The 21,261-nt window shown below is 37.9% G+C and overlaps 2 protein-coding genes across 6 annotated transcripts; one reads left to right on the top strand and one right to left on the bottom strand.

Moving 5' to 3' along the window:
* Window positions 3,587-6,413, bottom strand: LOC109231936 (heat stress transcription factor A-4a-like). 5 transcript variants are annotated; one of them, XM_019397535.1, is made up of 4 exons: window positions 6,320-6,405; window positions 6,182-6,226; window positions 4,890-6,044; window positions 3,587-4,800 (listed from the first exon to the last, which is right to left on the bottom strand). In XM_019397535.1, exons 3-4 carry the CDS (start codon window positions 5,103-5,105, stop codon window positions 3,796-3,798), a joined length of 1,221 nt encoding a protein of 406 aa, XP_019253080.1. In that variant the 5' UTR covers window positions 5,106-6,044; window positions 6,182-6,226; window positions 6,320-6,405; the 3' UTR covers window positions 3,587-3,795. The 5 variants fall into 5 exon arrangements, with proteins under 5 accessions (XP_019253080.1, XP_019253079.1, XP_019253077.1 ...); XM_019397534.1 differs by lacking the exon at window positions 6,182-6,226 and having other exon boundaries at window positions 6,320-6,413; XM_019397532.1 differs by having other exon boundaries at window positions 4,890-6,226.
* On the top strand, window positions 9,757-14,356 carry LOC109231935 (BES1/BZR1 homolog protein 4-like). Its single transcript, XM_019397529.1, has 2 exons — window positions 9,757-10,288; window positions 13,070-14,356. The coding sequence occupies exons 1-2, from the start codon at window positions 10,073-10,075 to the stop codon at window positions 13,826-13,828; spliced, it is 975 nt and encodes a 324-aa protein (XP_019253074.1). The 5' UTR covers window positions 9,757-10,072; the 3' UTR covers window positions 13,829-14,356.

Raw genomic sequence — 21,261 nt, 5'->3', positions numbered from 1 at the left:
TTATCCTATGATACCATGTAGAGGAGCGTGTCAGAAAAATAGGCACACAAAGTGAGTAACGGTTAAATCATCCACCACAAGCCCTCTGAAGCAAGGATACACACGACTTAATATATTTTTCTCGAGATTAGATTCTCAATTTTATATGTAACCATTATTTATTAACATCAGATTTTGAGTAGAACTTTATAACATTCTTGATGTGTTAGAATTTCATGGTATCTATTAAACTTATTATACTTTTATTGTTATTATTCAAATGTTTTAGTTAAAGCCGTATCACTTGAACAAAGAATTTTGCCAACTAAAGATAATTTGCGACTCAAAAAAAGAAACCTTTCTTTTTAGTTCGGTTTCCAGGTAAGCTTCTATGGTGCACGCTATTTGCGAATGATATTGTGTTGATTGAACAATGAGGATGTGAAACAAAAGTTTGAATTGTGGAAAACACTTTAGAGATTAACATATACTTAATTATGGTTACACCTCATACGGGATGTAAGTGTAAGATTTCATAGTATAAGGAATGTAAGTGTTTAATTTTATAATATGGGGGATGTATTCGAAATGAGTTATATTATAAGGGTGTTTAGTGTAATTAACCCTTAATATAACAGGTCGTTTAGTAATAAAGTGAAAATTTTATATTTCATTTACCATTAAGAATTTTGAAGGGGAACCTTGGTGTAACTGGTAAAATTGCTGACATATGACTAGGAGGTCACGGGTTCAAGCCGTGAAAACATCCTCTTGCAGAAATGCAGGGTAAGGTTGAGTACAATAGACCCATATGGTGCGGCCCTTCCCCGGACCCCGTCCGCATACCGGGAACTTACGCACCGGGTTGACCTTTACCATCAAGAATCTTAAGCTTTATGCCTAATCAATTGTTGACTCAACAGCTCTAAACAACTTCATAGACAACTAGACAACCAATCACTCTCTTTGCTTAGATATGTTTTTGGCCTTTTTTGTTTCTCAAAGGCCAAACAGAGCATCAAATCTTTGACTGCTATTAATTGCTTTTGATAGGAAAACAGTGATTTCAGACAAAGACCAATTATTTAGCTTAAGAGCCCATCTTTGAAGACTAACTAACTGCTCCCACCACATGGTCTTACCACATTCTTTTGTTCTTTGGGTGTACAAACTTCTCCACTATGAAAAAAGTTAGAAGTAATGGATGAATAATGCTGGGCTGGTTTTAGCATCTAAGGCATTCCAAGATTTTCACATAAAAAGGGCGGTAGCTCGGTGCACTAAACTCCCGCTATGCGCGGGGTCGGAGAAAGAGCTGGATCACAAGGGTCTATTGTACGCAGTCTTATCTTGCATTTCTGCAAGAGGCTGTTTCTACGTCTCGAACCCGTGACCTCCTGGTCACATGGCAACTTTACCAGTTACGCCAAGGCTCCCCTTCAATTTTCACATAGCATATCCTATATTGTTTTCGAAAGCCAGTTTTGTCCAGACTAACTTACTCGCACATCAATTATTTCACCAGCTGATACTTCCCACCAACATACACAACGAATAACTCTGCACGACAAGACATAGGCAGATAAGATGAGATCACCTAACTTTTTTTTTTCTCTACCGGCAGTGCCAGAACCAGAAATTTATACATAGGGAAAATTTTAGGATCTCACATTTGAAATTTGAAATGACCTAAAGCAATTTCGAACCACCTTTACTACTATACATGAATTTTTCTTCATGTCAAGGGGATTCAATAACTCACATATAGCCAACAAAGATCATTTTTACTCTTTTTATATTGTGTAATTTTCCGACGAAGGGGGTTCAGTCCCTTCACTATACCTAGTTCAGCTCATGTCTGCAGGGATTAGAACACTGGTCTCTCAAAGTTTTCGCCTACTTCATTGATCGCGGCCACACCCTTAGATGCAGATCCTATATACAGTTTTAACACAGGAACTTGTGTCTCTAACCAACATATAAAACCACCATCCATTGAGGTGTCAAATGGCTGAGTAGCATAGAGTTGCAGATAACAATAAAGCATCTAACAGCTAGCTATGAATAGAAGCTGATGAAGTATCAAACATGTTACATCGAAAAAGGGCAGCCCGGTGCACTAGCTCCCGCTATGCGCAGAGTCCGGGGAAGGGCCGGACCACAAGGGTCTATTGTACGCAGCCTTACCCTGCATTCCAAGGTAAAACTGTATACCAGCATAAATAGTAGAGCAAAACTGTTCGTACAAAACAATGAACCTGCACGTAAGATCATCGGAGGCTTCACGAGCATCCTCAACTATTTCAGATGCAAGACACGTTTAATCTAAAAAGTCTCGTGGAAACGACTCCAGATTATCATAACTTAAGCCACTCACATTCTCAAATTCAGATTATCATAACTTAAGCCACTCACATTCTCAACATAAGACTCTTGGATCCAGCTCAGTCGTCTTCCAAGGCACTTCAGGATATCTGGATTTGCAGCCATAACAACTTTCTCAACTCCAGACCAACAATATGAGTCAGCCACTATATAAAGACTCTCCTTTTCGACTTTGATGACATAAAAGAGATTAACATTCGATGTTTCACGGGCTATTTCAGGCCTAAGAAGTTATACACTAGTCAAGTGTGGAAAACAACAAACAAGAAACGTCAGCGAAAATGATGAAAACTTTAAGGATTAGTGTTACTGCACGAGTACTGTTCTAACAATGCTGATCTCTATTGGCAGTCTTATGAAGAAATTGCGTAGTCAAAAAAATAACCACCAAGAAATGGTGTGAGCTACTGAATACATTGAGCAGAAACTATTTCCTCATTCGGAAGATTATCCAAGGCCTGGTAAACCATTCTTAGGGGCAGGAATGAATTAGTTTTAAACCAGAGTTCATACCCTTGACAGCAGGGCAAAGGTTTCTCCTTTCATCTAATTAAGTTCTCTAACACTAACTTGCAACATCTGGCCATATTTAATTTGTCAAAGAGAAGCAGGAGTTGAAGAATATATACTCACCCCCACCCCCACCCCCATAAACCGTATTGTGACTCCCCTGCTCAAATAATTTCTTCTGTTTCTAAGAAAAAAGGGCAGCCCGGTGCACGAAGCATCACAAGTTTACGCAGGATCTAGGGAAGGGTTGTATCCCAAGGGGGTGTGATGTAGGCCGCCTACCCTGATACAAGCATCAGTGGCTGATTCCACGGCTCGCACCCCTGACCTATAAGTCACACGGAGACAACTTATTGTTGCTCTCCAAGGCTCCCCTTCCTTCTGTTTCTAAGAGCTAGCAGAAAAAATATCATGACCAAATCGTCTTTGACGAATAGAGGCAAAATTCTTAACATTCTTAAACACAACCACAAGTTTCTTAAACTGCAAAGTTACCACCAAAATGGAATGCTATGCATTAGAAGATGTCGTGTGTTTGGGTGTGTATGCATAAGCTATATCTACTGGTTAGCAATATAAACAGTATAAATTCATTACTTGATTGAGGATAATAATAACATGAACGGAAATTAGATTGAAAAACAAATAATTCTTCTGCATCTCATAACATGACCAGTAAAACCAAATATGAACCGCTTAAGCTAGCACAAGATTCAGAAGTATATAGTGTTAATATACCAAAATTTTATCATTCACTATATTACGCCATGTCCAACAAGGGTAAAAACAAAAAACGGTTAATATACCAAAATTCTATCTACTCTCTGATAGATCACTTTCTCCAGATTTACAACAAGCCAGAGGCAAAAAAAAAACATTCAGAACATTTACTATATCCAAAATAGCACATAACCTACCACATTACGTTCGCTCCGCTGGAGTAAGATGTCCCAACTGTTCTGTAAGGCTATTTACACTCTTCATTTTCCACCAAGATTTCCCGTGCTCAACTGTTTTGGATTCACTTTTTTGGCTATCGATATCTTCCCGTTCCGGCTTTACATCAGATTCAGTAGAACCAGGGTTCTCGGTTAGGAATTGTTCCCAGAATACATCATTTACTCCTGTTGGCCGGTTAGTAGCAGTCCCTATTACTACAACTTGGTCTTCTTGTAGGGCAACTTCAGGAACAGTGATTCCCTTAGGCTCAGAATTCATGTCGATACCACAAATCTTAGACCCAATATCGACATATAGTTGTGAGTAAGATATAGCAGGGCTGTCAGCGCAACTAATAGATGCATCTAAGTCCACTGAAGAACTCCGTCTCATCCCATTTTGATCAACGTCATGTAGTATATTCTCCCAGAAGGTCAAAGAAGATTCCAACTGATCTAAAAGTTCCTTGTTGAGAGTCAAATGAGAAGTTGGGTCCATATTTTCCCTAGTCGAATCTTGAGAAGAACTCGGTTGATTATCTTCAAGGCCAGTTTCATGATAAAGAAAGCTGTTTCCCGGCAACCTTCTCTTTCTCTCATTCATTTCCAGCTGCGGCATGAGACTCAAAGCCAATCCTGGTTTATTTATGGTTCGAGCTAAAGTAGATAGCATGTTCTTTTGACGGTGTTTCACTCGTTGGACACGTTCGGCAAACACCTGCATTTGCATTTCAAGCCCTTGATAATCCTGTTTATGTCCTTGTAGTTCTAAATGAAGCGATTCAATTACATGCTTCAACTTCTCGATATCTTCCTTATACCCTTGTCTTTCTGATTCAGTCAATGCAGATGAAACACTATGAAGATTCTGTACAGAATGACTATGAACGGGTTTCCGTCTATGGATATTCTTCAAAAGATGTGGCTCACCTCTAATAAAATCCTCATTCGCAAATTCCCATTGTTCAGGATCTACTTTCCTGAATCCCTGGTTTGACAAAAGAGGCAAGAGATAAGATAATAAGAACAGAAACGGTAAAAGATTGAAACTCAATTTAAGTAAAGCAAATTTCTTACATAAGTGTTTAGCTGTCGAATAAAGCTGGAAAAGTTATTGTGCTTGAAGTATCTAGGCAACAATTCTCTTGCAAAATCAGGAGGATTCCAAACAATGAAACTTTTATTATTCGAACTCCAGGAGACTATTGGATCTGTGGAGGGATCATCTACCATTTCGTATGTCTTTGCAATAAACGGAGGCAGTGTATTGGCGCTACAAGGAGCTTCATCCATTTTTAAGTTCAATTCAAAATCACAATGCAAAGCTCAACTAGAAGCGAGAAATCCCAACGGACAACGAAGATCAACTTTTTATATTCACAGCATACGCGTACAAACCAGACAAAATTCTTAAGATCTTGATTTCCTTCGATAAATTCAACTAAAGCAACTCCCACATGATCATACAAATTCTTTGCAAATTCACATTTCCAACTCAATTCCCAGCTCCGGCTTGATCATACTTCACGCGAATCCAAGTTTCAAGACTGCTTTTTCTATTTGTTACTCAACGAAACATCAATGACAACCAACAATCTCAAATTTCCTCCATTGTAGATATAAGTAAGCAAATATATGCCAAAGTTTCTTTCTTTAACCGCAATTTAAACAAGTCAACTCACATATAACCCCATAATCTCAAAGCTCAAAATCCTATGTAATACAACAACAACAACAACAACAACAACGCCTCAATCCAAAACAAGTAGGGTCAGTTATATGAATCCTCAAAAATCATTCTTCTCTAATTGGACCTGTTTCATTCCGATACTCAATAATTTGTCTTTAATGAACAACAAAATGTCGAAAAGCTCAAAAGAAAAGTGCAATCAACTTGATTTCCAATCTAAATCTTTCCTAAAACAAGTCAACTCACATATAACCCCATAACCTCAAAGCTCAAAAAATCCTCATGTAATACAACAACAACAACAACAACAACTACGCCTCAATCCAGAACAAGTCGGAGTCCGTTATATGAATCTTCATAATAATTCCACTCCAATTAGACCCCTTCCATTCCAATACTCAATACAAGATTCCCACTTTTTTCTCTTTTTTTCAATCAACTTGACTTCCAAAAGACAGCTCAGCTTTTTCCCCCACTAAAACTCAGAAATTTACAAACCCAATTTCCCTGTGTTCGCAACTAATCACAGTCAAAACAAAAAACTGCAAGAAAATGGGAAAAGTCAAAAACATGTCAAATTTCCCATGAAAACCATTAACATCAAAGTCGTTAAAAACATAATCTTTTACTCTTAAACTTGAAGCAAAAGCTGAAATCACACATAAATACAAAGACCCACAAAGGATATATAATCACAAAAATGAATCCCTTGTAAGAAATTTACCTGAAATAGAAAATTCAAGAATGATCATAAAAAGAGACGAACAAAGAGAGAGAGAGAGAGAGAGAGAGAGAGAGAGAGAGGAGGACAGTTTACTTTGACTTCCCCTTTCCTTCCAAAGACTTCTTCTCATTGAGTCTGGTTCGTTGGTACGTCCGGATTTGGATGTTTATCGGTATCCATAAAAATATAAACTATATTATTATAGTATAATAATAATAAAGGGATTTTCTGAATTGACGGAGAAACAGAGGTGGGGGGAGGGGGGAGGGGGTTGGTTTTGATTTTGGTTTTGAACAAGAAAAAGTGAATAGAATCGATATATATATATATCATTTTTATAATATAAGTTAAAATTTTATACGATCTTCTCTTTAAAAAAAATTAGTCTAGATATATTCATAATCCTTGCTTTGAACGTATTATTTTAACATGACTATTATAGAAGTATATGGTCACTTACTTAATTAGCAAGTAATATTATTAAAATATTTTAATCATCTTATGCTTTCATCTCCACAAGCTAATATATTTATTATGATCATATATATTTTTTTGTTTTGAGATATTTTTACAGGCGAATCTTAAAAGTAAACGAAATATACCATTGTTCAGTTTCATATAAAGTTTTGCATCCATATTGAAATTTTGTTTAGGCTTGAAATAATATATGAATGAAAGGGAATAATAATCGTGTTTTAGGGAGAAAAATTATGATAAATTTATATTATTATTATTTAAACATGTTTTAGTTCATGTTTTAGATGCAATAGTGCCACGTGCTCCCGCTAAATTGTCAACGACGTCGTGGTGATTGCCACGCTTCCTAGCAACTACCTCACCCACTTCTTTTAAAATACTAAGGGCCGTTTGGCTATAAAAAAAATTCTTTTTTTTTTTTGAATTAATTTTTTATTTTTCCATTGTATAAGAACAGGTTTGGAGTGGTTGATTGGGTTGTTTAATGTTATTTTTAAGGCAAAGAGGATGCCGGAAGAGTGGAGGTGGAGTACGGTGTTCCATTGTATAAGAACAAAGGTGATATCCAGAGTTGTAACAATTATAGGGGTATCAAATTACTGAGTCATACCATAAAAGTGGGAGAGAGGGTTGTTGAAGCGAGGGTGAGGATGACGGTGTCTGTATCCGACAACCAGTTCGGGTTCATGCTGGGTCGTTCTACTACAGAAGCTATTCACCTTGTTAGGAGGTTGGTGGAACAGTACAGAGATAGAAAGAAGAATTTGCATATAGTATTTATTGACCTAGAGAAAGCGTATGACAAGGTTCCTAGAGAAGTTCTCTGGAGATGCTTGGAGGCAAAAGGTGTGTCGGTTCCTTACATTATGGCGATTAAAGACATGTATGATGGGGCTAAGACTCGGGTTAGGACAGTAGGAGTCGACTCTGAGCATTTTTCGGTTGTTATGGGGTTATACCAAGGTTCTGCGCTCAGTCCATTCTTATCCGCCCTGGTGATGGACGCGTTAACACACCATATTCAAGGGGAGGTGCCATGGTGCATGTTATTCGTTGATGACATAGTTCTAATTGATGAGTCACGAGCCGGTGTTAACGAGAGGCTGGAGGTTTGGAGACATGCTCTTAAGTCTAAGGGTTTCAATCTGAGCAGGACGAAGACAGAATACTAGAATGTAAGTTCAGCGCTGAGCCGGGGAAAGTGGGCGTAGATGTGAGGCTTGAATCATAGGTCATCCCAAAGTAGAGGCAGCTTCAAGTACCTTGGGTCAGTTATCCAGGGGGGAGGGGAGATCGACGAGGATGTCACACACCGTATTGGGGTAAGATGGATGAAGTGGAGGTTAGTATCTAGAGTCATGTGTGACAAGAGAGTGCACACCGATACTCAAAGGTAAGTTCTATAAAGTTGTGGTTAGACCGGCCATGATGTATGGGGCTGAGTGTTGGCCTGTTAAGAACTCACATATCCAGAAGATGAAAGTAGCAGAAATGAGGATGTTGAGGTGGATGTGCGGGCACACTAGGATGGATAAGATTAGGAATGATGATATTCGGAGAAGGTGCACGTGGCTCCCATTGATGACAAGATGCGGGAAGCGAGGCTCAGATGGTTTGGGCATGTAAAGAGGAGAAGCCCAGATACTCCGGTAAGGAGATGTGAGCGGCTGGTTGTGGAGGGCACGAGAAGAGGTAGAGGGCGGCGTAAGAAGTATTGGGGATAGGTGATCATTCAGGACATAGAGAGGCTTCAGATTTCCGAGGACATGGCACTTGATAGGAAGATGTGGAGGTCGAGTATTAGGGTTAGGGGTGTTCATAAAAACCCGAAAAACCGAACCAAACCGACCAAAAAAACCGATACTTTTTGGTTTGGTTTGGTTTTGGTTTTGAATTTTAAAAACCGATCAAATTTGGTTTGGTTTTGGTTTTAATCAGAAAAAAACCGAACCAAACCGACTATAGGAGTAGCTATTTCAAATTTATTATTATACCTATATATATATGTATATTGTTATACAAAGTTTCAAAAAAATTTATGGTAAATGTTAATAGTTTGCACTTTTAATATAGTTCTTTACCTTTACATTCTAGTTTGATTGGTAGTTTTCTTTTGTTTAGTGTAAGAATCCATTTCGTGTTAAAAATAACATATTTTTAATTGAGTCCTTAAATTATTCATCACTATTTGATTCAATTATCATCAATATATCTTTGTAAATAATAGATTTCTCAAAGGGCAATTGATTTGATAGTGTTACATTGAAAATGTGGCCGCTGGAATATGTGTTATGTCTTATATTTAAGAAAAAACCGACAAATAACTGAAAAAAATAAAAAACCGACATAAACCGAATCGAGAAAAACCGACTTAATTGGTTTGGTTTGGTTCTAATATTTGAAAAAACCGACTTACTTGGTTTGGTTTCTTTTTAGGGAAAAACCGATCCACACCGAACCATGAACACCCCTAATTAGGGTTGTAGGTTTGGAGGTAGTTAAGTCTTGCCTTACTTCGTACCTTTGTGAGACTAGTCTGGTAGGATTTTTGTCTAAGATAGCTAGTGGCAATGTCGTGTCTTACTTTTTCGCTTTTTAGTGCCGGACCTATTTACTAGTAATCGCTTTTGCTTTGCATCTTTCTTCTAGATGTCATGATATTCCTATTTTTCCTATGATTTTTGTGGTGATACTGATATTGTCTCCTTTTATCTTTTTGTCTTCTTGAGCCGAGGGTCTTTCGGAAACAGTCTCTCTACTCCTCCAGGGTAGGGGTAAAATCTGCGTACACACTACCCTCCTCCAGACCCTACTAGTGGAATTTCACTGGGTCGTTGTCGTTGTTGTTGTAATTTATTATTTTTTCCGGAATTAGTATTTGGCTATGAAAAATTCAAATTTCACTTGAAGTTGAATTTCAAAAATTTTCGAAATGTGCAAAACTTCAAAAAAAAACTATTTTTCAAAATTCCACTTCAGAACACTTACAAAAATTCTAAAATAGCTCCAAATTAAATTCATGTCCAAACATAACTCTATTTTTCAAAACCATTTTTAACCTCTTTCTTTTCCCCACTTTTTTCCAGAATTTTACAATTTTTATGTCCAAAGCTCACTAGTCACGTGCACTACCCACGTTTCCAGGACTTTTTAGCTATAAACAAACCTATAGTGGCATGTTCGTAATTTCATCATAACTCAGTGGCATCTTCAAGTCACGTTTCCATATTTACTTCTCCCTCCTCTTTCAGCTATTTCAATTTCCAGTTCATAAGCCCGATCCTGAACCAAACTGGTTCCGAGTCGAAAGACTTCAAGTCCGGTTCGATACCGGTTTACAGCAGAGCAACCGGTTCACAGGCGTCGTAAATGACGTCCGGCACGAGACTTCCGTCATGGAAAGAGAGAGAGAACAACAAACGGAGAGAACGACGGCGAAGGGCGATCGCGGCGAAGATCTTCGCCGGACTTAGAATGTATGGTAATTTTAAGCTCCCAAAACACTGTGATAATAATGAGGTGTTGAAAGCTCTGTGTAATGAAGCTGGTTGGATTGTTGAAGAAGATGGCACCACTTACAAAAAGGTAAATTACTTTTTTTGTTTGTTCTGAAGCTCTAATTTTCGGTTTTATTTCTCGATCAGAACATGAAAATAATGTTCAACGTCTTAATTTATGTGCACGCTTTTTTTCTGTCAGTTCTCTAGAAATAATGTAGATTTAAAATTCTCGTATTTGACCACAAGTTTGAATATTTTAAATTTGTTTTTTAAAATCTGGGCTCAGTCAAATAACACCGCCTAAAATGAGACGGAGTTTTAAGTGGACGGAGGGAGTATTTGTTTTTCCTCAAAAATCAAAGGTATTTCTTGTTGTATAACTCAGTTAAATACTGATATTTCCATTAAACATACGAAGCTAAAAGGATTTAGGCCCCGTTTGGCCATGAGTTTTCTCAAAATAAATTTGGGATTTATTTTCAAAACTCATGTTTGGCCATAAATTTAGCTCATATTTTGGCTAAATCCCCAATCCCAAATTTCAAATCCCAAAATCAGCTATTGAGCTGATTTTGGGTAAAAATCCCAAAATTTGGGAATTATATACATGTGTTTCCAAAATAAAGATGGAAAATATGTTTTGAAAACGTATGTCCAAACACATTTTCATCTTCAAACCAAACTTCATCCAAATCAGATTTTTCAAAATAAATTTGGGATCTATGGCCAAATGCTAGCTTAGAGATTCGGACCGTGCAAATTTTAATTTTTTTTCTCGATCAGAACATGGAAAATGCAAAATATTGAAAAGACAAAATCCATTAGATTCTCTGTTTTTGTGTAAACCATAGTCTGAGATTTTCTGAAAGTCTGAACATTTTACCCAGATGATCATTTGACGAGAATGCCCCTGGGGCTACTTGTGTTTTCTCGTTTTCTCATATTCTTTTGGTTTGTGATAGAAGGGTAAGGCAGTCATTTTGCCAAGTCCTTATTGATTTTAAAGTCTCATTTACTTCATTTCACCTGCGGTGAAAGCTAGCAGAATTTGCAGTTCTCTATCCTGAGTCTCCTGACTTCATGCCCAGGCAAACATAATCACATGAATAAAATAGACGGGGTAAGAGCTTAAGTTTTATACAGTGTTAGTGTGTAATATACTAACACAATAAGCCAATTACATGTAAATTTTTTTGATAACCGTAATGTCCGGATCAACTTGCGTGCACCTCGACTAATTCCACTAGATACTTGCAATTACATGTAAATTTTCATTATTCATTAATAACTTTGAAAAAAACTTGTGTATATGCTACCTTACATTTATTATTTATATTCTTAGTGTATATAACTTAAATTAGTTTTCTAATCTTTTATGTGTTAAATTTGGTTATCTTTCCGAGATTCCCGGGGTAATACACCTTGCCCAACTAAAGTCAAGCATGGGATTCAATAGTTTCCTTTTCGGTGGTGTGTATTGGTTGTCAATTTGTGGGCCTTAGATGTTCTTGAAATGTTGGGGGTATCATTTATTATACTTTATATTGCAGTTTGTTATAAAGTTGATAATGTATGATTTTATATTATAACAGGAAAGTAGATATCAAAATCTTTGGATTCTCTTTCACAAAAAAAGAAAAAACAAATAGCTGTTGAGGCTGTTAGAGCGTGTGGCAAAACTAATTTTGGATTGGATAGCAGAAGAGCTGTTGTTGGGCGAGGCCCGTTTGGCCATAATTTTTTTTCCACTTTTTTTTCCAAACAAATTCATTTCTTCTCGAAATCAGTGTTTGGTCTTGAAAATTTTAAATTTCACTTGAAGTTGAATTTTAAAATTCTTCGAAAATTTGAAAAACTCCAAAAAATTGTTTTCAAAATTTTTCACTTCAAATCACTCACAAAAATTCAAAAACGGCTCCAAATTGTATTCATGTCCAAACACAACTTTAAATTTTCAAATATCATTTTCACTTAAAAATATTCACTTTTTTCCGAAATTTCACAATTCTTATGTCCAGACGCCCACTAAGAGAGTGTAAATTATAATGATGGTGTTGACATTATTGATAGTGCCATCATTCTTTTGCCTTTTTATGGTATATGGGTGTGGGTTATGTCCAACCTTTTTTGGGTATGTTTGGTACTTTTATCATTAATATGTAGGGATATGGCTGTCATGATTCTGAGTCTTTGGTCAATGTTAGTAAATAGATAAGTAAGAGAAATGGTCTCAAAGTGACGTTCTAGCCATTCATCAATGAATATAATTTCAGAAGTTAATAACTTATCTGCTAGTTATTAGATACATCAACTAGTTCATTAAACATATCTTAGCGATGATGTTGATCCCCGCACAATCTGTTTCATGTTTTCACTTTGTCTTTGTATATGGAGAGCTAAGTTAATTAGTCACTGACTCACTGTGTTGCAGAAGTTTTCTATTAACAACAAAGCAAATTGCTACATTCATAAGAACCAAAATATAGGTGACTCCACATTCATGATACGATTTGTATGTTAAGTGATGTCTCTGCTTCTGTGTGGACACATCTATATTTTTATGAACAATGATAGAGATGAGCGGTCAAGGTACAAATAGTGCGCAAAATGAGTGTTCGTGCTTTGGTTGCTTTGTTTGATTTGATATTTTAATCTATGACTTGTAAAATTATCAGCACATTCAGGTCTGCCTTATTGCTTTGCACCAAGTAACAACTTGTTTATGGCTTTATACTGCATCTAGAACTTGAATGTTTGACATCTTTGAGGCACGGTGACATTGCATAGTTCTGGTGGCAGATTTATTGTCAGTTCTTTTTGTGATTATCCGTTTTTTAATATGCTTATAGATTCTTCTATTTTCCAGGGATGCAAGCCAGTAGAACGTATGGATAATATATGTTATTCAGCATCTGTAAGTCCCTGCTCATCTTACCAACCGAGTCCAGGTGCCTCATATAATCCAAGCCCTGCTTCGTCATCTTTCCCTAGCCCGGTCTCATCCCATTACGTTGCAAATAGCCAAAATAATTCCGATCCTAACTCGCTAATTCCTTGGCTTAAGAATCTCTCGTCTGGATCATCGCCTTCTTCATCCAAATTTTCCCACCATTTGTACATTCCGGGGAGCTCTATAAGTGCGCCCGTTACTCCACCTTTGAGCTCTCCTACAGCTCGTACTCCTCGGATGAAGGATGATCCCATGGCCAATTCAACGTCGTGGGCACAACAACACTATGCTTTCTTGCCGTCCTCTACTCCAGCTAGTCCTGGTTGTCAAACACCACCAGATTCAGGTTGGCTTTCTGGTGTTCAAACTCCACAAGATGAGCCTTCATCTCCGACATTTAGCCTTGTTTCACCAAATCCATTTGGATTTAAGGAGCCATTATCAAATGGAGGCTCTCGGATGTGGACACCAGGGCAAAGCGGGGCATGTTCTCCAGCAATTGGAGCAGGTATCGACCAAACAGCTGATGTACCAATGTCGGATGCTATTTCAGCTGAGTTTGCATTTGGCAGCAATATGAAGGGATTAGTAAAGCCATGGGAAGGAGAAAGAATTCACGAGGAGTGTGTGACCGATGATCTGGAGCTTACACTTGGGAATTCTAGCACTAGGTAAATCCTTTTCTATTACCAACTTTAGTGGAAAATATCTTTGCTATCCATACACGGAAGGAAAGTTGATCGTAGAAAGGGGCAGATTATTATAATGTTGGCTTGAGATGAATTTAAATGGTGGACATGGTCAATGATGACTCATATAGCCGACCTCAACTTGTTTGGGTCTGAGGCGATTGTTGTTGTTGTTGCTTCGCGGATAGAGTAGTGCAATGAGAAATCTATTTATTCATTGATTTGGTCATGGCCTTATCTTTGTGCAAAAGTTGAAATTAACTTCTTCTGTTGATCCCTTGTGTGTGAAGAAATTCTGGTTGATGAAAACCAGTTGAAATACATAGTAGGAGCAATGTAGATTGAAGTAATGTGAAGGCTATCTTTGCACATTTTCCATGAAATTTTCCCTGTATTTTTTATTACTAGCCCCTATTTTTTGCATTCTTTGTAATTCTTCCACTTTCAAGATTGGAATTTTTTAAAAACTTTTTGTAGGTATCTTTTGTAATTGTTCATGATTTATGTGGTGATACTAATATTGTCTCCCTTTTGTCTTTCTGTTTTCTTGAGCCGAGGATCATTCGGAAACAACCTCTCTACTTCTCGGGGTAGGGGTAAGGTCTCGTACACACTACCAGGGGCGGATTTAGGGGGCGTAAGGGGATTCATCTGAACCCTCAATGTTTAAGGTTTGACTTAATTACACTTAGTATACCAAATTACCAATTCTATACCATAATTAATTAAGGGTATAATTAATTATACGTTTTTACTCCTTAATTAAAGGAATCTGTATAGATAAGTATCTCCACTCATCCCACGTTTCTCTCTCTCCCAAAAATTCATTTCTGTTATACTATTGGACTACGAGTTTAAGATAAATTAATTTAACTGTAGGTAATAGTAGAAAATATATTAAGATATTAATACTAAAAAAGATAAATTCAAAAGAAAAGGTGCAGTAGATGTTAATGCTTGAAAGTCTTCAAAATGAAAAGCGTCATTTAAATTGAACTGCTTACTAATAGCAAGTAATTTCCAGATTTAAATATTGAGCAAAAAGTGAGCCATAAGCTGCCCAAAAATTGTAGACGTAGATGAATCCATAAAATCGACATTAGCTTTCTTAAAAATTAATGTGATATACATACAATAAATATAGTACAAGCTTATTACAGTGCGCAGACGCACTTAGAGATCATCTTAGCAATTCATGCATAATAGGAAATAGAAGAATTTATTTTTGAATGGTCTCTCTCTATATATATATATATAGAATTTTTACATTCCTATGCCACATAGAGAATGTCGACGAACTGAGTTTTTGCAATGGTGGAAGAATCTACAAACTGGGTGCATTGAATTTTAATATCCCAATTCCCATTCAATTGTAGCTTAATTGGTATTTTCGACATAATTGCATTTTTTGCAGAAGATTTTGTAGAAGTTTTAGTCGTTTTGGATTTGTGAAAACAGAAAAAAATGCATCTACAATCAGAATACAAATAATCTACAATTCATCTACAAAATATCTAGAAACTGGGTATATTGAATTTTAATATCCCAATTCCCATTCGATCGTAGTTTAATTGTGATTTTCGACATAATTGCGTTTTTTGTAGAAGATTTGTAGAAGTTTTAGTCGTTTTTGATTTGTGAAAACAGAAAACAAAGCATCTACAATCAGAATACAATAATCTACAATTCATCTACAAAATATCTACAAACTAGGTATATTGAATTTTAATATCCCAATTCCCATTCGATTGAAGTTTAATTGGGATTTTCGACATAATTTCATTTTTTGAAGAAGATTTGTAGAAGTTTTAGTCGTTTTTGATTTGTGAAAACAAAAAACAAAGCATCTACAATTAGAATACAAATAATCTACAATTTATCTACAAAATATCTACAACCTGGGTACATTGTTTTTATATCCCAATTCCCATTCAATTGTAGCATAATTAGAATTTTTGACGTAATTGCGTTTTTTCAGAAGATTTGTAGAAGTTTTAGCCCTTTTTTATTTGTGAAAACAGAAAATAAAGCATCTACAATCAGAATACAAATAATCTATAATTTATCTACAATTTCTGCAATATGTCTTCTTCTTCGAGTTTCAATCTGAAATTCAGTCAAAACCAAGTCTAATCTTCACCAAAACCCCTCAAAATTGAGATATAAACTCCAAACCATAGTCCCGAATATTTTCAACAGCACCCAATCCAAACAAATAATAATTTTTGAAAACCCAAATTTGAATTCAAAGCTTTCAAGCTTTTTAATGGCTGTCAATGGTGGAATTGCTGCTCTCTTTTCATTTGCTTTGTATTACTGAAATTTGCGATTGAGAAATAGAGAGAGATGTAGAGAGAATTTCTGAAAACAGAGTGTATCGCAAAAACAGAGTATAGAAAATCTTGTTCTGCGTTGTGGAAGATCAGAGTGAAGCCGACGATAATTATGGAATGTGCGTCATTTGCGTTGGGGAAGATCTGGAAAATATTTAATTTCCCCTTTTTTAGCGCGCAAAATAAGGAATCATAAAGCTACAGTGATTCCTTATTTAATGCATTGTATATATTAGGTAGAAATACTATTAACATGAAGGGTAATAAGCAAACTATGAACATATTTGGTAATATAGTTTCATATATGGTATATATACGAAAAAGCCTCTTTTTTAAAAGGGTATTTATTTAAAATAAATAAGGTATCAACCTTTGCTACAAGAGGTAAAAATTCCTATATTATACCTCTATTAGGACCCTATGAATGACACTTCAATAGGCTTTAATTCACTTGGGTCAGGGCTCAACATATATATTGGTTCAGCCCATGGACATCAACAGCAAATGTAATCATTCCCGGGAAAGTGCACAAACAGCCATTCTTAGGGCTGTTATTTGGGAATTAGTACTTATTTTGTTCTGAAAATTTGAACTAAAAATTTTAATTTCAAGACAATTTAGGATATTTGTGTCACAAAAATTTAACTAAAAAACTGAAATTAAGGACACATTAGTTAATTCCTAAATAGCAGCCCTTTAGAGGAGTGATAAAAAATGTAACTGTGACGTCAATTGATCTTTCAATTTTTATCTTTTTCAATGAACTATTAGAATACTCCATCTGTGACGACCCGACCCGTCGTCTCATGAGTTACCGCTCCGTTTCCCCCCATTTTCTGCTTCTTCATGTTTCATTATCAGTATTTGGTGTGTTATAGTTGATTCGGATTGGTTTTGGTAGAAATGAGGCACTTAGTCTCTTTTAAGAAGGCTTAAGTTGGAAAAGTCAACTGGACGTTGACTTATGAGTTAGAAGGCTCGGATGTGATTTCCGGTGATTCGGTTAGCTTCGGGAAGTGATTTATGACTTAGGAGTGTGATCGGAATTGATTTTGGAGGTCCGGTGTAGAATTAGGCTTGAATTGGCGAAATTAGAATTTTGGCGAAATTCGGTTGTTGGGTGAGATTTTGATCCGAGGGTCGGAATGGAATTTCGAGAGTTGCTGTCGCTTCGTTATGTGATTTGTGTACAAAATTTCAGGTCATTCGGACGTCGTTTGGTCGGGTTTTTGATTGGAAGTGCATTTCGGAAGTTTTGAGAAACTTAGGCTTGAATCTGATGTAATTTGGTGGTTTTGGTGTTGTTTGAGGTGTTTTGATGATTGGAACAAGCTTGGATGATGATTCAGGGTGTGTTGGTGCTTTTGGTTGAGGTCCCGGGGGCCTCGGGGTGATTCCGGATGGCTAACGGGAAGTTTGGAACTTGGAAAATATTGTAGAAATTTCAGATCAGGTGTTGCAGGTTTTATACCTTCGCGATCGCGTAGGTGTGTCGCGTTCGCGAAGAAGGGAATTGGAAGGCAGGTGAATTACTTTTCGCGTTCGCGATGTGTGGGTTCGCGTTCGCGGAGGGGTAGCTGAGTGTGCATCGCGTTCGCGAGGCAGTAGCCGCGAACGCGTATAAGGAATTGAGGTTCAGGATTTTTGGTCTTCGCGTTCGCATCATGTGTGTCGCGTTCGCGTATGTATGAGGAATAAAGCTTCGCGTTCGCGTGGTGTGGGCCGCGTTCGCGAAGGGCATTTTTGGCAGATGGAAAATTTGAGCATCGCGAACGCGGGATAGCCCTCGCGTTCGTGAAGAAGGAGGGGTCAGACCTGGGCAGAATGTTTTAAAACATTTCATCCGCGAACCCAGCCCATTTTTCCACCATTTTTGGGCATTGTTGAGAGCTTTTGGACGGGGATTAAAGAGGGATTCGAAGAAAATATTTTGGAGGTAAGATTTTTGAACTCCATACTCGTTTTTATTGTGAAATCCACCTAGAAATCCATGGAATTAAGCCTAAAATTAATGAACTTGGGCTTGGGATTTTGAGATTTAAATTTGGGATTTGAGGGAGCATTTGAGCTCGGATTTTGGTAAATTTGATATGTATAGACTCGTGGCGAGATGAGGAATCCATTGATGTGAATTTTTTGATTTTTCGAGAAGTGGGCCCGAGGCTCGGGTTTTGCTAGTTTCGAGATTTTTGCTATTTTTTGATTGTTTTCGATTGGGTATTGTTCCCTTAGCATATTGTGATGTATTCGCTCTGATTTTGGTTAGATTCAACGCGCGTGTAGGCCGATTTGAGGGGCAAAGGCGTCGCGAGCTAGAGATTTCACCGGTTTATGGTGAGTAATGATTGTAAATGATATCCTGAGGGTTTGAAACCCCGGATTTGCACCCATAGTGCTATATTGAGGTGACTTGCACGCCGGATAGGGGGGGGGGATAGAGCACCGTTGGGGATTGTGACTTGGTCCGTCCCGGTTGTTGATTTTACCGCGTAATTGGCTGAAACTTATTTGATATTTCATGATTTGGGCTAATTGCCGTATTTGGGCTTCGTGCCAATTATTTGAATCCTTCAGGGATTGATATCACCGTTTTCGCATTATTTTTGCATATTATTTGATCTCGGTCCAAGGTTTTAAATACTGTTTCGGAAACTCAGCCATCTTTCTAAGATTTGAAAACTTAAACTATAATTTATTGACGTTTTGAGCTGAGAACTATTATTTTAACATTGCCCAAGTGGCTTATGTGCATTTCTGGACTGTGCATGGATCGGGTTGCGCGCCGCAGCAGTGTTATATGTGCATTTCTGGACTGAGCATGGATCGGGCTGCACGCCGCAGCAGTGTTATATTGATTTTGAGGCTGAGAGCCTGGTTGATTACATTGATCTTGAGGCCGAGGGCCTGGATGGTTACTTTGATATTGAGGCCGAGAGCCTGGCCGATGCCACGAGATGGCTTGATATTGCGCTTGGGCTGTAGGAGCCCCTCCGGAGTCTGTACACACCCCCAGTGAACGCTGACGACGTTAAATATATGGATGGCTCGGACTGCACGCCGCAGTGGGTACCGGAGTGTACTGTCATATGCATTGCATTGCACTCATGCATTTGTTCCTATTTGTCTTATTTGTCATGACATTTCAGCACTCTCATTTCATTAGCTTCCATGCTACTTCCTGCACTAATTGCCTGATATCCTGGTGCTATTTGTTGACGGAGTGTTGTGCCCGAGGGGCTAACTTTTGTGCTGGCTTGCACTACTTGTTTCGCATTCATTTGCTTGACTGTTGGAAAAAGACATTTTTAAAAGAGTTTTTAAAATTGAGCCCAGATATTTCTAAAGATTTCACGTTTTCACTATTTTCTCAAAGGGTTACACTGTCCTATATAGCATGATGGATTGCTTTACGTGATTTCTTGCTGCTCAGTTATTATTTACTTTTATTACACACTGAGTTGGAGTACTCACTTTACTCCCTGCACCTCGCGTGCAGATGCAGGTATTTGTTTACCCGGTAGCGGGTTTGAGCTGGTTGAGGATTTTGCTATCGTAGCTGAGCAAGGTGACCGCCAGCGTTCGCGGCACCGGATTTCTTCTTTTTGATTCTAAATTTTAATCCATGTATTATAGGCCTTGTAGTTGTATTAAAAATCCTTCTAGATGCTTGTGACTTGTGACACCCCGGTCGGGCTGTGTTGGGATGGTTCCCTATTTTTATCACTTTTCTTCCGCACTTATGGGAATTTTATTAATGGTTTAGACTTATTCATGCTAAGTAATTATTAAAGAGTTATTGGTGTTCTGTTGGCTGGCCTTGTCTTCACGAGAGACGCCATCACGACCGGATTTGGAAATTGGGTCGTGACAAGTTGATATCAGAGCCTAGGTTACTAGGTCTCACGAGTCATGAGCAGGTTTAGTAGTGTCTCGCGGATCGGTACGGAGACGTCTGTATTTATCCTCGAGAGGCTGCAGAACCTTTAGGAAAACTTCACCTTCTTGAATTCTTATCGTGCGTCCTTTATTCAGCTTGAAAAGAAACTCTTGAACTTTCTTCCACGTGATCGTATGCGCGCATGAGCGCTCAGTATCAGATGTGCCTTGATGGCTTGTGATTCCCCGATAAAGGGGCGAGATGTAATCTCCGTGAGTATATGTTGGGCCAGTCTGGAGGACTTGAGGCCGGATCTTTGCCTATGGCTTGAGCACCGAGGTGCTGATCGTGTGAGCAGGTGATTTGAACTTATATGTTCGGTATTGTCCCTATTAGCCGGAATGGCGGCTGGATATCCATGTGATGAGTATGTTAGTACTGCGAGATGTATCTATGTGACTTGAAGAAGTCTGCTGGATAATAGATGAACTGTTAAGTGTTCAATTCCTATTGTGATTTGATGTGTAGCCCGAGTTATGGGCGCGTGAAGAATATTTTCGTGCCTCCAAGTTGAGGAGTAAAGTGCATTTCATGTGGTGGTATGAGTTCGGACCCGGGAAGATTAAATGACTGTGTAAGGTGTACGACGGTGGAAGGTATGCAGAAATACTAAATTGAGGCGAAGCAGGTGGGTTATCTCCTGCGGAGTGTTCTTAAGTGGTATGATCCCTAGGTGTATGTTAGAAGATCTCATGTGTAATTGAAAAGTACGTGTTGAAATTTGAAAATTCGGGTCGCTTAAGAGAGTAGACTCAACTGATGTGGGAAAGAATGCGAGATTTGCAGAGGGTTATAGTACTAGATGATCTGTGTGTTCACAAACTTGTAAATGATTTGAGTTTAATCTCACTATGGTATTGTGGCATCATTAGAGTAAAAGTGTTATGGGTTATTGAGCGTGCCCTGACATATGGCTTCGAGCCAAGTTGGGGAGGTTGCTGTTGATTAGCTGATTGCACGGTTATGTGCTATGTTGGTTCCGGTCTGAGGCATGTTGGCGGATCAGTTCTAGTTGCGGAAATTGAGCCGAGGATGGCACGAGTGAAGGAAAATTTTGACAAGGTTATATGGTGCTTCGTAGATGTGTGAGAATCACAGGATGTCTTAAGCTGTTGTTGGTAAAGAATGCTCGGTGCATGGAGCAAGAAG

This window comes from Nicotiana attenuata, chromosome 9 (assembly GCF_001879085.1).
Source record: "Nicotiana attenuata strain UT chromosome 9, NIATTr2, whole genome shotgun sequence".
NCBI lineage: Eukaryota > Viridiplantae > Streptophyta > Magnoliopsida > Solanales > Solanaceae > Nicotiana > Nicotiana attenuata.
This window is presented reverse-complemented; position numbering and strand designations above follow the sequence as displayed.